Here is a 12,894-nt window from a genome sequence, read left to right as displayed (position 1 = left end):
ATGTCATGTGCGGAGAATACCATCCATTTTCTAATCGCTTATCTTGGTTAGGGTGACAGGTATCCCACAGCGTTGCCAACTCTCACGCATCTGGCGTGACTCTTAAGCTCACGCAATAAATCTTACGGCAACTCTATATTATTCCGTTATAATCCTAAAATTAGCTACATCAAAAGCTCTGGGTTAGTTTGCAAACCCTACAGACCATTTACCAGGTAATAAAACCGTCACATACATTTAAATAAGTGTGCAGACTTCTCTCGAACTGAAAATCTCACACCAGCCGAGCAAAGTTGACAACGCTGATCCCAGACAGTACAGAGTATACGGGTATACATTACACTGGGGAGCCAGATCATCCCATAGTGCGTGTACACACAATACGGGGAATTGAATTTAAATACTGATTATTACCCAATTGGACAGCTGTTGATAACTATGACAGGAGACTCCAGACAGAACGCAGGGATTGAAAGCCACAACCCCGGAGGTGCAGCAGCGCCACCCAGTCAAACACGCATAAACACAGGCCCAGGTTTCGGGGTTTTCGGTGGACATAACGTGACTAAGTTAAATGTCCGGGTCGCAGATTCTCCTGTCTGCATTGTAGCTTTAAAATCTTTGAAACTGCTGCTCTGCAAATATAAAAATCATGTCAGGGATAGCAGAAGACAGGGCTTCCACGCCGCTCGATGAACCGAGAGAAGACGAGCGGACAGAAAAACAAGGCGACAGTCGTCCGGCATTTTCCCTCTTTCTGCTCGGTCAGACTCTATTGACAAGATCCGCCCCTCTATTCCTCTGCAGCCGCCCCCCTCTGGGCGGGACTGATCCTGGGCCGCTGCAGTCATGGAGTCCGCTGCTTTCAGGGACTGCGAGGTAAGTGAAGTTATAGTTAGTAGATACCAGAAACATTACACTTCCATTTGTACTTATGGCACTGGCGATGTGACTGCAGCTGACAGCACTGGCGTGCGCAGGTCCTCCGTGCCGTGGATTTTGGGGATTATTGTTATTATTCATCATTTCCTGAACCAGTGTCAAGTTTAACGGAATGCATGACATTTTAAAGTTGTTATTCCGTTGTACTCTTAATTCTTTGCGTGAAGGAATATGAAACAGCATATTACATTTCTTACTGCATGAATGAATATATAAGTGTAGAAGTTTGGGCTTGCAACTGTGGAATAAGATGTTTTAAGAAAATGAGTATTAAATGTAATAGTTTGCTAACGTGCTGATAAGTACTGCAGTACTCGTTGGTATATAAACTTATTGCAGTTTACTTTCGTGCGTTTTGGCTTGTCAAAACCCTGGGCCGATGTTTCGTAATGTATCTTTCAATACGGGTCAAAGTGTAATACATTTACAGTATATATAGATACTCAGCGCATGCACACTGTCCTGTAATTTTTGCATTTAATTCCTAATGTAATAATGCACGTCACCTTGTGGGACTTCTTCACAGGCCTGGCAGGCAGAAGGTCTGACTCTATCCACCACCAGCAATGAGGCGTGCAAAATGTACGATGCCATACTTACTCAGGTACTGTGTCTTGGCTAACTGCCGCGATGACTGTGTTATCCTGCTGTGAACTGGGGTTATTAGTCTGAGTTGTGTTGTTTTCGCGTGCAGTATGTCACATGGCGCAACGACAAGACTCTTGGTGGGATAGATGAATGTATCTCCAGGGTCCAGAAAGCCGACCCAAACTTTGGTAGGAGAGAACATGATGTCCTTCAGTTAAAAATAAGGTTATATTTGTCATTGCTGTTCTGAGATGTCTGCACCCTGATGGCTTACGATAAGAATCCTGGAAATCTGTACAGTATTCTGAATTTTTGTGTTTGTGTGGTCACATGACTTTGGCTCCATCCGAATCCTGCAGTTATGGGTCATGTGATCAGCACGGGGTTGGAGCTGGTCGGGACGGGGAGCTCTGTCCTGTTGAACGAAAGGCTGGCCAGCGCCGTCAGGAGGACCATGGAGCTAGCTCAGATCCAGAACCTTACTCCCCGAGAGAAGCTGCATGTCAGCGCTGTGGAGATGTTCTCCAAGGGGTGAGGAAGCCCTCATCCCACCAGTGAAATTTGGGTTGATGTCTTTGGACACCTTTGGCCTTTATATATATTTTTCATATCTGCTTTCTCACATTCTGAAGATCTTGATACCTCCCCTGGATTATTTAAAGATATCTCTAATCAGCCTTATCAGTGAAAAGTGAGTCATAATGTCAAATTATCAATTTAAGTGTTTTCTTAAAGTTTGTGTAATTCATTTTTTTTTTTTTTTTTTTTGCTGAAGCGTTCATGTAAGTTGTCTTTTCAAAGCTCTTTTAAGCCACAAATCGCCTTCATGTTTATTTTATTATCTCATTGGCCGGACTTTGATGTCTGGTCACATGGTTCTTATCCCTGTTGTCAGTGGTCATGTGACTGGAACATGGGGCTTCTTAGAGTTAGTCGCAAAGGGGCGGGTTTTTAGGGCAGAGACTCGCCATGTGAATGTGTGACATTTTAACACTTAAAAAAACCTCGCACTAACATTGCAGCTTGTTTTCAAGGCTGATTCTGTTTAGTCTTGCTCGTGTCATGTATGCGTTTTTGTACTGGAACATTCCACTTGCTCCTTGTCAGTTAATGGAGGTGGGGAATCTGCCGATCTCAGGTGCCTTCCCAAAGCATGCGATTTGTGGGAGGAGATCCTGCTGGAGCACCCCACCGACCTGCTGGCGCTGAAGTTTGCCCACGATAGCTACTTCTACATGGGGTACCAGGTGCAGATGCGAGACTCGGTGGCCCGGGTCCTGCCCCACTGGAAGCCCTCCATGCCTCTCTACAGGTACATAAGAACATAAGAAATTTACAATGAGAGGAGGCCACTAGGCCCATCAAGCTCGTTTGGGGAGAGCTTGACTATTCCATACTCTAACTACACACTGTGTAAAGAAGTGCTTCCTCAGATTCATTTTAAAATGTTCTCCCACTAATTTCCACTTATGGCCACGAATTCTAGTATTTAAACTAATATTGAAGTAGCCATTTGGCTGAACAGCATCCAGACCTGTTAGAATCTTATATACCTGGATCATGTCCCCCCTTAGTCTCCTTTGCTCGAGGCTAAACGGATTTAGCTCAGCTAACCTCTCCTCATAAGACATTCCTCTAAGACCAGGAATCATTCTCGTAGCTCTACGTTGCACCCTTTCCATGTCAGCAATGTCCTTTTTAACTTATGGTGACCAAACCTACACACAAAATTCTTGACTACCTTTATTTCAGTGGAACCCATAAAACATTTACTTACATTTATTTGTGTTAAATTTAGTCTGCCAGGTATCAGTCCAGTCGCTAATTAAATCAAGATCCCGTTGCAGCTTCTGTTCTGCTAGATTTGTATCTGCTACACCACCCACCTTGGTGTCATCTGCAAATTTAACCAGTATAGTGTATGTATTGTTGTCAATATCATTAATGTAAATTAGGAACAATAGTGGTCCTAAAATTGAACCCTGCGGTACCCCACTATGAACGCAGGCACATGTGACATTGTGCCTCTAACTACTCGCTGCTTCCTGTCTGTTAACCAGTTTTCGATCCAGCTGCCACAGTTCCTAAAATCCCTGCAGCTTTGAGCTTAAGCAAGAGCAGGTAGGGTCTTTAGCCTCTGTAGGACTTGGGTCTGCATCAGTCTGGCCTTAGATTTCTTCTCCAAACTTTCTGTTCATGTTTATTCCTCTGGCCTGTTGCTGTATGCTTTTATTGCATTACTGCTTTTTTCCTCCATGCTCCTTGACAGCTACCTTAAAGGATTATATTCCTTTGGACTTCTAGAGACACGTTTTTATGACCAGGCGGAAAAGGTTGCAAGAGAGGCAAGTAGACCATGGATAGATCAAATATTTTATCCATTTTAACAACAAATCTTCAGCACATTGGAGCTAGTGCTTGCTGTAAGCGTGATTTCCTTACTCAATGAGTATAAGTTTGAGAGCCGTGTAAACTCAGGTGTCACTGGTGTGGAGAGCTTGTCTTGTGAGTGTTTGTTAGAGTCGGACCCTCTGTGGTGTGCAGGGAGTTGATGTTTAGTCTGTATGTTTCTGATTCTCACCCCCCCAGGGCCTGGCCTTAAATCCTGGCGATGCTTGGAGTGTCCACTCCATGGCACATGTGCATGAAATGAGAGCTGAGGTTGACAAGGGCCTGAGGTTTATGGAAGATACAGAAAAGAACTGGAATGTCAGTTTGTTTTTGTTTTTTTAAAGGGAAAGAGATTTCGGGACTTTTTATGCAACCTTTTTATATATCATTTATTGGTTGGTAGATATGACTTAATTATAGTAATAAACAGCTGGGAATTAATGAAACAGTTCTTGTTAAATGGTGTGGTCAAGTCGGGGCAGTACAGAATGAGGGAAGATGTAAACAGATCTGGGGGAAAATCTGAAATTTGGTGAAAGGCATGTTTTTTCCCACAAGCATTCATTATATTTCACATAATAAAATGTTTTAAATATTTTAGCAGTTTATTGTGCATCTAAAACTAATAGCAGCTGGAGGCTCCTCATTAAAAACAGATTTTATTGAGAAAAATCTGACTTTTGGACAAGATCCTTTCTCTCCAGTGAGAGAAATCATAGCAGAGATGCTTGTAAGCCTGCTGTACCATTTCCGATTGGGCTGTGATGTTGTATAATTACACATTCTCGCAGCTGCTGATTTGAGATTGAGAACATCTGTGATTTAGTGGCCGTCATGGCTGTTTTTTACCACTAGATGGCAAAAGCGGTGCACTGCAATTCCAGCTATCCTGCATTCAAGCAGTGGCAAGTTTCCAAGCTGGGATTTGGACCCGTGACTCTCTTAACCGGCCCAGATAATTAACTGCTATGCCGCATGCTGTTTTGTATGCATACCTGGGTTGTGGAAACGGTTATTGTTAACATTAATGTTAACAGAACATCAATGCACCTGCTGGCTGTTTTCCCCAGTTATGTCTGCAGGTCATAAACATATGCTCACCCTCGCTTTGCAGACCTGTGACATGCTTGCCTGTCATAACTACTGGCACTGGGCCTTGTACTTCATTGAAAAGGTAGGTGCGATATCAGTTGCTGCAGCGAAAGTAGAACGTTCAAAATAGAGGGAAGGTGCATAAACGTGGTCCGTGTAGGAATGTCACAGCCTGGGGCCACAATGTAAATACAAACGGCAGAGAGTGAGATGTTTGTTTTTGGAAGAGATGCTTAGAAATCCCAGGGTCATCACGATGCGGAGTTTTAATGATCGTCATCTTTCTGCCGCAGTGCTTTGGTGGGCTGGTTAGCCTGATGTGTTTTTTTTTCCCACCCCCAGGGGGAGTATGAATCTGCCCTGGGCATATACGACGGGCAGGTAAGTGCCCCCCAGCTCGCAGAAGTGCTTATGCTGCAGACGATTGGCCCTTTGGATATGCTTGCAGGGCTGCAGTAAAATCAACTGTGAGATGTTTCCTTGTATGGGGGGGTGCAGGTTTTTCTGCTGCTCAGCGCTGATGTTGGCGCCTCAGTGGGGTGCTTCATGCAATGCGACCTCCGTCTTGCAGGTGGCTTCTCGATGCCTGTCTTCCGGGGCCATGCTGGACACAGTGGACGCCTGCTCCTTGCTCTACCGGCTGGGTTTGGAGGGTGAGGCGACCATGCGCACATCCCATGCAGCGTCGTCATGCCGACGTTAGCGATGGGGTCTTTACGGCAGGACGTGTGTGGTGGCAGGTGTGGCTGTGAAGGAGCGCTCGAGGGAGCTGATGCAGGTCACGGAGTCACACGCGGAGGACCACACGCTGATCTTCAATGACCTCCACTTTCTCATGACGTCACTCGGTGCTGGAGAGGAGGGGGCCACTCGCCGACTGCTGGAGTCCCTGCGGGAGCAGGCGGAGTGAGCGACGCCGGGCGCCACACCGCAAGCTGTAGCCAGAAGGGGGGCAAAGAGATGCTGTGTAATGGTGCCTTCCCACTACCACCAGGATCTGAGCTGGCCCTGCACTGACATGGGCCTGCTTACATGCATGACCAAACCGAGATGGTTGCATCATCGGCATTTGATTGGTCGGTGATCTGTGTCAATACGCATGGGTTATCTGAAGGAAAAAAGCCCATATTCTGTATATTATTCATTATTAGTAGTATTGCGCATCGCTTTGCATTGATGCATTCCTGAAAACTCGGAACTTGAAAATTTCCAACCGCCTACTTAAAAAAGTGCTATAGAACAGCTAAACCAAATGGATTCATAATACAAATTTACGCGAGTGAATGCTAATTCTACTAGCGTTTAACGTTAACATAACATGGCGATTCTCAGAGACGTCCCGGCGGAAATTAGCACGTAGTAAATCACCACGTGCACCATGTAGTAAATAAGCGCCTCTTCGATTTTTCCATCACTGTCGCTCTCCAAACCCAGCAACGCCTTTACCGATCCGGTCCGTCTTCGGTGGAAAACCAAAGTGAGCTGGAACCGCCTTGCAACTAGGCTCTCTTTGCGGTACAGCTCAGGTACGGCTCGGTTCCTGCATGCCAGCAGGCTTCCCCCATCTCTGTTCTGACACACAGAGTGGGACCCACTGCCACATACTATGGATAAAACCATCAAAACAGCCTTTAAAAGCATAGGCTGACATCCTGAAGGTGGCTAGATTAAGTCCCACATGGAGTCTGCGCTGTAGTCCTCTTTAGCGAAGCGCTAGAAGGCAAAAAACTCCAGGAAAACATTTATCTGCACGATGATATTAAAGCTTGACTCACTTTGGATGAATCGAAACACCATCTTGAAGGCTATCACTGAAATTCCATGAACAAAGCATAGATTTTTGTGGCAGGTAAAACATTGTTTAGGAGATTAATTTAAATGTTAATGGACATGATCTGTTTTGTGGATAGATTTTTATTAATTACATGCTCAGTGGCAGCTTTAAAAACATCCCTTAACCAATCAGACAGAGAACTGTGGACAGGATCGTCCAGGATGTTGTGGGCTTACCTGCTCCCCTTTTTCAGGACCCCAGGGGTTAACCACCAACTTCAGCTGGCCAAGGATTTGGGGCTGCCCATGTGCCAGGCCCTGATGGAGTACGATCAGGGGAACTACGGGCAGGCTGTGGAGCTGCTGCAGCCCTTACGCTACCACTTCTGCCAGATAGGGGGCAGCGATGCGCAGGTAAGCGGTTACCATTTTTCTCACGTCCGCTGCCTTCGGGGTGCTGCTGTGCTGGTCTTACAATTCCCTTCACATATTGTCTTTGCCTGTTGTGTTCTGCCCTTGACTGATATTGTCTTATTAACCTTGGACCTGTTACAGTTAAGTGTATGCAGACCATAATTAAATGTATAATAATGCACTTGGACAAAATATTTTACAGCATAGTTGGTATTGGTATAGGACAGCTGATATCAGCCCATATATTCTTTGAGAATGTAACAAAGGCTGCTGCTAGTATGATCTGCTGCATGGAAGTTAACAGCGCACTGGTGTGGATGGCACTGGACGGGACGGCACAGCCTCTAGATGGGTCTCTAATCTGAGGGGCTGCTCCTTTGGGGTTTTAGTCATTAAATATCCAGCCTCTGATGGTTTTATTTTCTGTTACGTTTTGTAGTTATTGTAGCCGTGAGCCGCAGTGTGATGGGACGGGTAGATATTGCAAACTGACCCCGCTCCTCTTTCAGAGGGATCTTTTCAGTCAGCTGCTTATTCACGCGGCCATGAAGTCAGAGAGCGAGTATCACCGAAGACTGGCCAGGTCAGCGCGTCATTCCATTTAATTAATTAATTTTGTTGCAGAAAGGCGTTTTCAATGTGCGCATCCAAGTAGAGTTCTCCATTGGCGTCGAGTACCTTAACAGACTGTGAATGCCTGATCATACATGTTACAGCTAGGCTTGGTTGTGTTCTGTGTTTCAGGGGAGTGTTGCCAAGACTGTAAGTTGAATGGTTACCCCCATATACGCAATGTCAGTTATTTGCTTGACATCCAAAAATCGCTGGAAAATTCCAGAAATGAATGGTTCATAAGTTTCAAACTACACACCGAGTGAGTACAGACACTCATGGTGAAATCTGCCAGCCCAGTGGCTCTCAGTACATGACTCATCTCCCTTTGTCACCATTCCCACGCTTCCTCGCAGAACTCTGATCTTGTCTCCAGCATTTTCACTGATCGCATTTGTTGCCGCATTATTGCGGTGTATGTGTTTTTTATAAAAAGCATGATTTTCGTCACTCCTTGATGTATGCTATTTTTTCATTTCTCTGTTGTATCTTGAGAATTAGGCTAAAACGTCAAAATGTTCATTTGAGAGAGTACTGTATAATAATGTACAATGTACTTTATCACTGTATTTAATGCTGTTAATGCCTTACTGTGCGTAATTTAACAACTAAGCTCTTCCCATACTTATGTACATGAATTGCGTTTTAATTGTGGTCTGTGGGTCTTCTGCTATGATCCGCATTTTCTGGCTGTCTACAGTAAGTCTTGCAACACGAAGATGGAGTTTTTAAATCCTGTTACGTGTTCTCTTTGACAACGTCGCACTCGAAATGTAAACGCTCATGGAAACTACGATCCCCAGGTGCCTGCTGGCTGAACGCGATGCAGCCAGACCCAACTCCCTGCTCACCAGTCGCCTGATCCAGAGAGCCAACGCCCTGCATGCCTAGCAGAGGTCAAAGGTCAATGAACTACCACAAGGAAGAGCCAGGGCAGGAGCAGAGAGGCCTGCGTAAAAACGTTTAGTAAGTAGTGTAGGCAGAGTGGAGTACTGTATCTATCAGTGAAACTCAGATTAATCCATTCTCTTCAATTACTGCAGTACTCGGCACAGATCAGGCCATTAATTACCCATAAAAATGTTAATGCATAAATCAGCGGTGGTTGAATAAATTAACATGTTTATGTAATGCATAATTGTTTTGAATTCAGATTTCATGATAATAAAAAAAAGCACGATTGAAGCTTTGGAAAGTAATACTCTGCTTTAATTGCAGGAAGAGGTTTGTTTTGCTTTACATTTAATAACATCTTCTGTTCATTATATGGTAATCCTGAACCTGGGTATTATTTAAAATAACAATGTATAGCAATATAAATTATGTAGCTATTATGTGTGTATGGTACGCTGTAACGCACACGGCTGATGTGTTTTTACTGGTTTCAGCGTAGCCCTGAATGTTTAGTTGACAGTTTCACATTATCACCAGGAGTTTTTCAGTGGAACTAGGTCCAGTTAATGAATTACCAGGGTTGTGATCCTGCACGATGTCTGGTTCATTGATAACCCGTAAACCCTGAACAGAGTTTGGTATGTGGCATCGTTCGATTTCCCCTTCCTAGTGAAATTAAAGAATATCGGGCAAGTGAGTTATTCCCAGACTGTTTGTTAGATAAATGTTGCTGGCAGTATTTCAGAGCTCAGGTGAACAGCTTCAGCACATCATGGATGTTTTCTGTGTGTGTGTGTGTGTGTGTGTGCGTGCGTGCGTGTGTGTGTGCGCGCACATACACGCGTGCGTGTTTGTGACACACTAAATATCCCATTTTTTCCAGTTACGTGCTACATTTAGAAATGACAGCAGGTTTTATTTTTTTACAGAGGCTTTTCCTTTGATCTTTAATCCCCAGAATGATAAATGAAACTCAGTCTCTTACCAACTGCATCCCATAAGGCATTGCGCCCCTTCAGAATCTCAAATGTAAGTCAGTAAAGTGATTAAAAATGATTTCTCATTGCACTTTCCTTATCACCGTACTGTTGCACAATGGGACTGGGGTTTACATATATATAAAAAAATGGTATTAAATCTGTTCTCAGAACATCAGACTTAAATTTGAGTTTGACAATTGAATGAGTACAAATTAAATGGAGATTGCATACCACAAAGGTTTGTCCCGGGTCCCACCATTGTCAGGGATTCCCAAAGGCACACTCAGAAAATTGAGTGGTTATCTATGCAAATCCACAAAGTGCATCTTTTCATTATGAGATGAAGGCTTATACTTCATAGCGGCTCCTGTATGGCTTCTGGGTAAGACAGCCTTATGGATTAGCCTGCTATATCCCAATGTACTTAACCCCTGATGAAGAGAAGCAAAGAGCCAACATAAAGGTTTGGAGGAGAAAACTCCATGTAATTATTCTACATATACTACAGGGGGCAGCAGCATCTCAATCCCATTGAAGTTAACAAACAAGGGAATATGGGGCAAAACAGCAATTTACACTGAATGAAAAAGTGATGGTGTTGATACAAAGTGTTGAACTTCAGTGTGATAATCACTATTTGGATTGTTTGCGCGAGGTATGTGAAAATGCTTGTGTTTGTGTGATGCATCTAGGCAGTACGATCGTCTATCTGTAAGTGCAGTTTCAAGTAAATATGCTTGTACGGATACTCTCCAGGGCTGTAACAATGCACCCCCCACCCCCTAGCCAGGCATGGTGACCGAAGTTCTTTATTTGTGGGTTGTTAGCAGAGTGCGTCGCATTAGGGTGGAGTCCGTCTGTCCATCGGGGGGCAGTATTTGGCAAAGCAGAGCTTCAAGGCTAGTACCCTCCGAAGAAGCGTTTTTTAATTATTCTGCATGGAGCATGGCTGGAACATGTGTCTCCGCTTGTCGAGATGTGCTTAGTGTGCCAGGATACTGGATCAGAGCCGGATGGGCTGCAGGTGATGCCACTTATGTCTCATGTACAGAGAGAGAGAGAGAGAGTGAGCGAGTGGGGACTCTCAAGGCCCGTCGGTTTGTTGATGTCAGACTTAAACAGCAAGGGCTTACGTTGCTCAGCGTATTACATGAAGCTCCTGATATGTCAGTGTTCCGAAGTCTTCATGGTTTTTTCATGTAATGGCAAGAAATGGCGTGAATCTGCACTGTGACGCATGTGTTTGTGGAGCGCTAACAGCGAGTATCTCAATGAGCACCCATCCAAGATTTCAAGGGCACGGCTATCCAAAGAGATGGCATCGTCTGAGATTAAGCATTATCTTCTGCCACGCCGATCAGCAAGAAGGAGCACAGGAGAGGAACAGTGGGGGCGTAAAATCACATTACTGCCAAAAGCGAACTTCATGTGCAGTTTAAGCCACAGCTCGTGATGTGGCCGGTTTCGCGCTTCTGCAATTCACCGTAGTCCCTTGCACAAGCTCAACCTGTGAAGCAAGCTGGACGGACTGCTAGCCTGCTGAATTCTTTTTTGGCTCTGGTCATCCACTGGGAAATGACTGATTCTGGCGTGCATGAAACATGTTGTTGCTTTAAGACAAGTAATAAACGTTAAAAAAAGTGTGTGGTGGGGGGGGGGGGGGTGTAAGGGACTGTCAGAGAGACTGTGATTTAATGGGGATCACAATTCACTGGGGTATTGAAGAGGAGATCACCTGGGCAGGTTTAACCATAAATAATCCAGGATGCAAGTATTTCACATAAATAAAGACGACAGCGGCTGACACTGATAAATATGGTAAAAGGTATTGGTCTATGCAATGCTGTAGACGTTTATTGCAAGCAAGGAAAACCTAACCTTATGCAGACACAGTTAAATACCAGTGTAATAAACAGATCTTGGTTATAGGTGGAACGAAAGTGACCCCCCCCCGATTAAAACGTATATTTATAAGTGATGCTTGGATGTCAGCTGGCAGCTCTCAACAAGACGCCATCATCGTCAGGCTAAATAGAATTCTAATAACGAGTTTTTAAAGTTTTTTTTTTTGGGGGGGCAGCTTAAGAAATGCCAAGTATCTTAAGACCATCTGGTTCTTTATTTCACTTCTGCCTCTGGAGGATAAAAATTAACTTTGTATTTTTAATGAACTCCAGCATGTAGGCTAAGTGGCATATGGTCATTCACAGCAAGGGCAAGGGCGAGAAAAATGTGATTTAGAGAAACTATGGGAATGAATTTGCGAAAACCGATGTTGTTACTGACCTGTACCAAAGTCTCATGAGAAAGCCTTGACTCTGACTCATTAGCACCCCCCCCACATCGTCCATCTTCATGGAGACCCACATCTCAGAGCCCTAACCTCGGAGCCAGAGTACTTCAGTAATGGGATCTATGTGCTGGTCACAGCATTGCATCATGGGTGACGCTAGTTTCTTAACTCCCAGCCTACAGCAATGAGTGTTAAATTCAGCAAGATTATGACGGGGAAGAGGGAGTCATAATTTATCTGGATTATCGCTGGACCCAATTGCCTTTTTCAAACGCAGACTTTCACATCGGTACAGATGGTTCAGTGGAGCCGAACGGATACACGAGAATAATCTGCTTTGAGGGGATGGCCCTCTGTCTTTACAGGCTCTACACCTGATTACATTTTCCTCTCCTGCTGACCCATCACGTTCATCCAGAGAGACTCAAATTGACTTCTGCCGAGTTCAATTTTCACAAATGAAAACAGCCACGTTTTTAACGTTGCTGGTTTTCAGTGAGCTTTCTTGCCGGAAGGTATTACTAGGGTTTGGGGCTAGCCTGTAGCTGCCAGGGGTTTGCCGAGTAGCACTGGAGTAAGCAGCTGGACCCAGGGGTTCATTAAGGAAGGAGTCAGATGCCTAGCACAGTGGTCCTTCAACATTTAGCTGCTGCAGCACAATGGCACCCCTTGTTGGCCATAAATGACCGATTAGATTACTGTTGGTTCTCCTCAGCCAGGCTTACTACCACCATGCTGTCAGGTAGCTGTCTCTTCATGATGCAGAAGCTTGTATTAATCTGCTAGTCTGTCGTTTTTTGATGGTATTGCAAGGACCAAAGACAATCTCTTCTCAACCCCAGTCTGGAGATACCTCACATTCCTCTCCATCTTTCCTTACTAGCAGAACTATTCGATAACAAAGCATAATCGAGA

General features: G+C 44.6%; 1 protein-coding gene across 3 annotated transcripts; it reads left to right on the top strand.

Annotated features, from left to right (window-relative positions):
• The first annotated feature begins 797 nt into the window (after positions 1-797).
• ttc38 (tetratricopeptide repeat domain 38) lies at positions 798-8,997 on the top strand. Of its 3 annotated transcripts, none has more exons than XM_049013311.1 (14): positions 798-879; positions 1,469-1,546; positions 1,637-1,718; positions 1,890-2,061; positions 2,669-2,842; positions 3,800-3,875; positions 4,120-4,239; positions 5,036-5,095; positions 5,356-5,394; positions 5,585-5,666; positions 5,754-5,919; positions 7,041-7,200; positions 7,710-7,783; positions 8,616-8,997. In XM_049013311.1, exons 1-14 carry the CDS (start codon positions 850-852, stop codon positions 8,701-8,703), a joined length of 1,401 nt encoding a protein of 466 aa, XP_048869268.1. In that variant the 5' UTR covers positions 798-849; the 3' UTR covers positions 8,704-8,997. The 3 variants fall into 3 exon arrangements, with proteins under 3 accessions (XP_048869268.1, XP_048869288.1, XP_048869278.1); XM_049013321.1 differs by lacking the exon at positions 798-879 and adding an exon at positions 916-980; XM_049013331.1 differs by lacking the exon at positions 7,710-7,783.
• Positions 8,998-12,894: the final 3,897 nt, after the last annotated feature.

The sequence above is a fragment of the Brienomyrus brachyistius genome, chromosome 1 (genome assembly GCF_023856365.1).
Source record: "Brienomyrus brachyistius isolate T26 chromosome 1, BBRACH_0.4, whole genome shotgun sequence".
In the NCBI taxonomy this organism is placed as follows: Eukaryota; Metazoa; Chordata; class Actinopteri; order Osteoglossiformes; family Mormyridae; genus Brienomyrus; species Brienomyrus brachyistius.
Note: the sequence above shows the minus strand (reverse complement) of the source record. Positions and strands in the feature narration are given on the sequence as shown.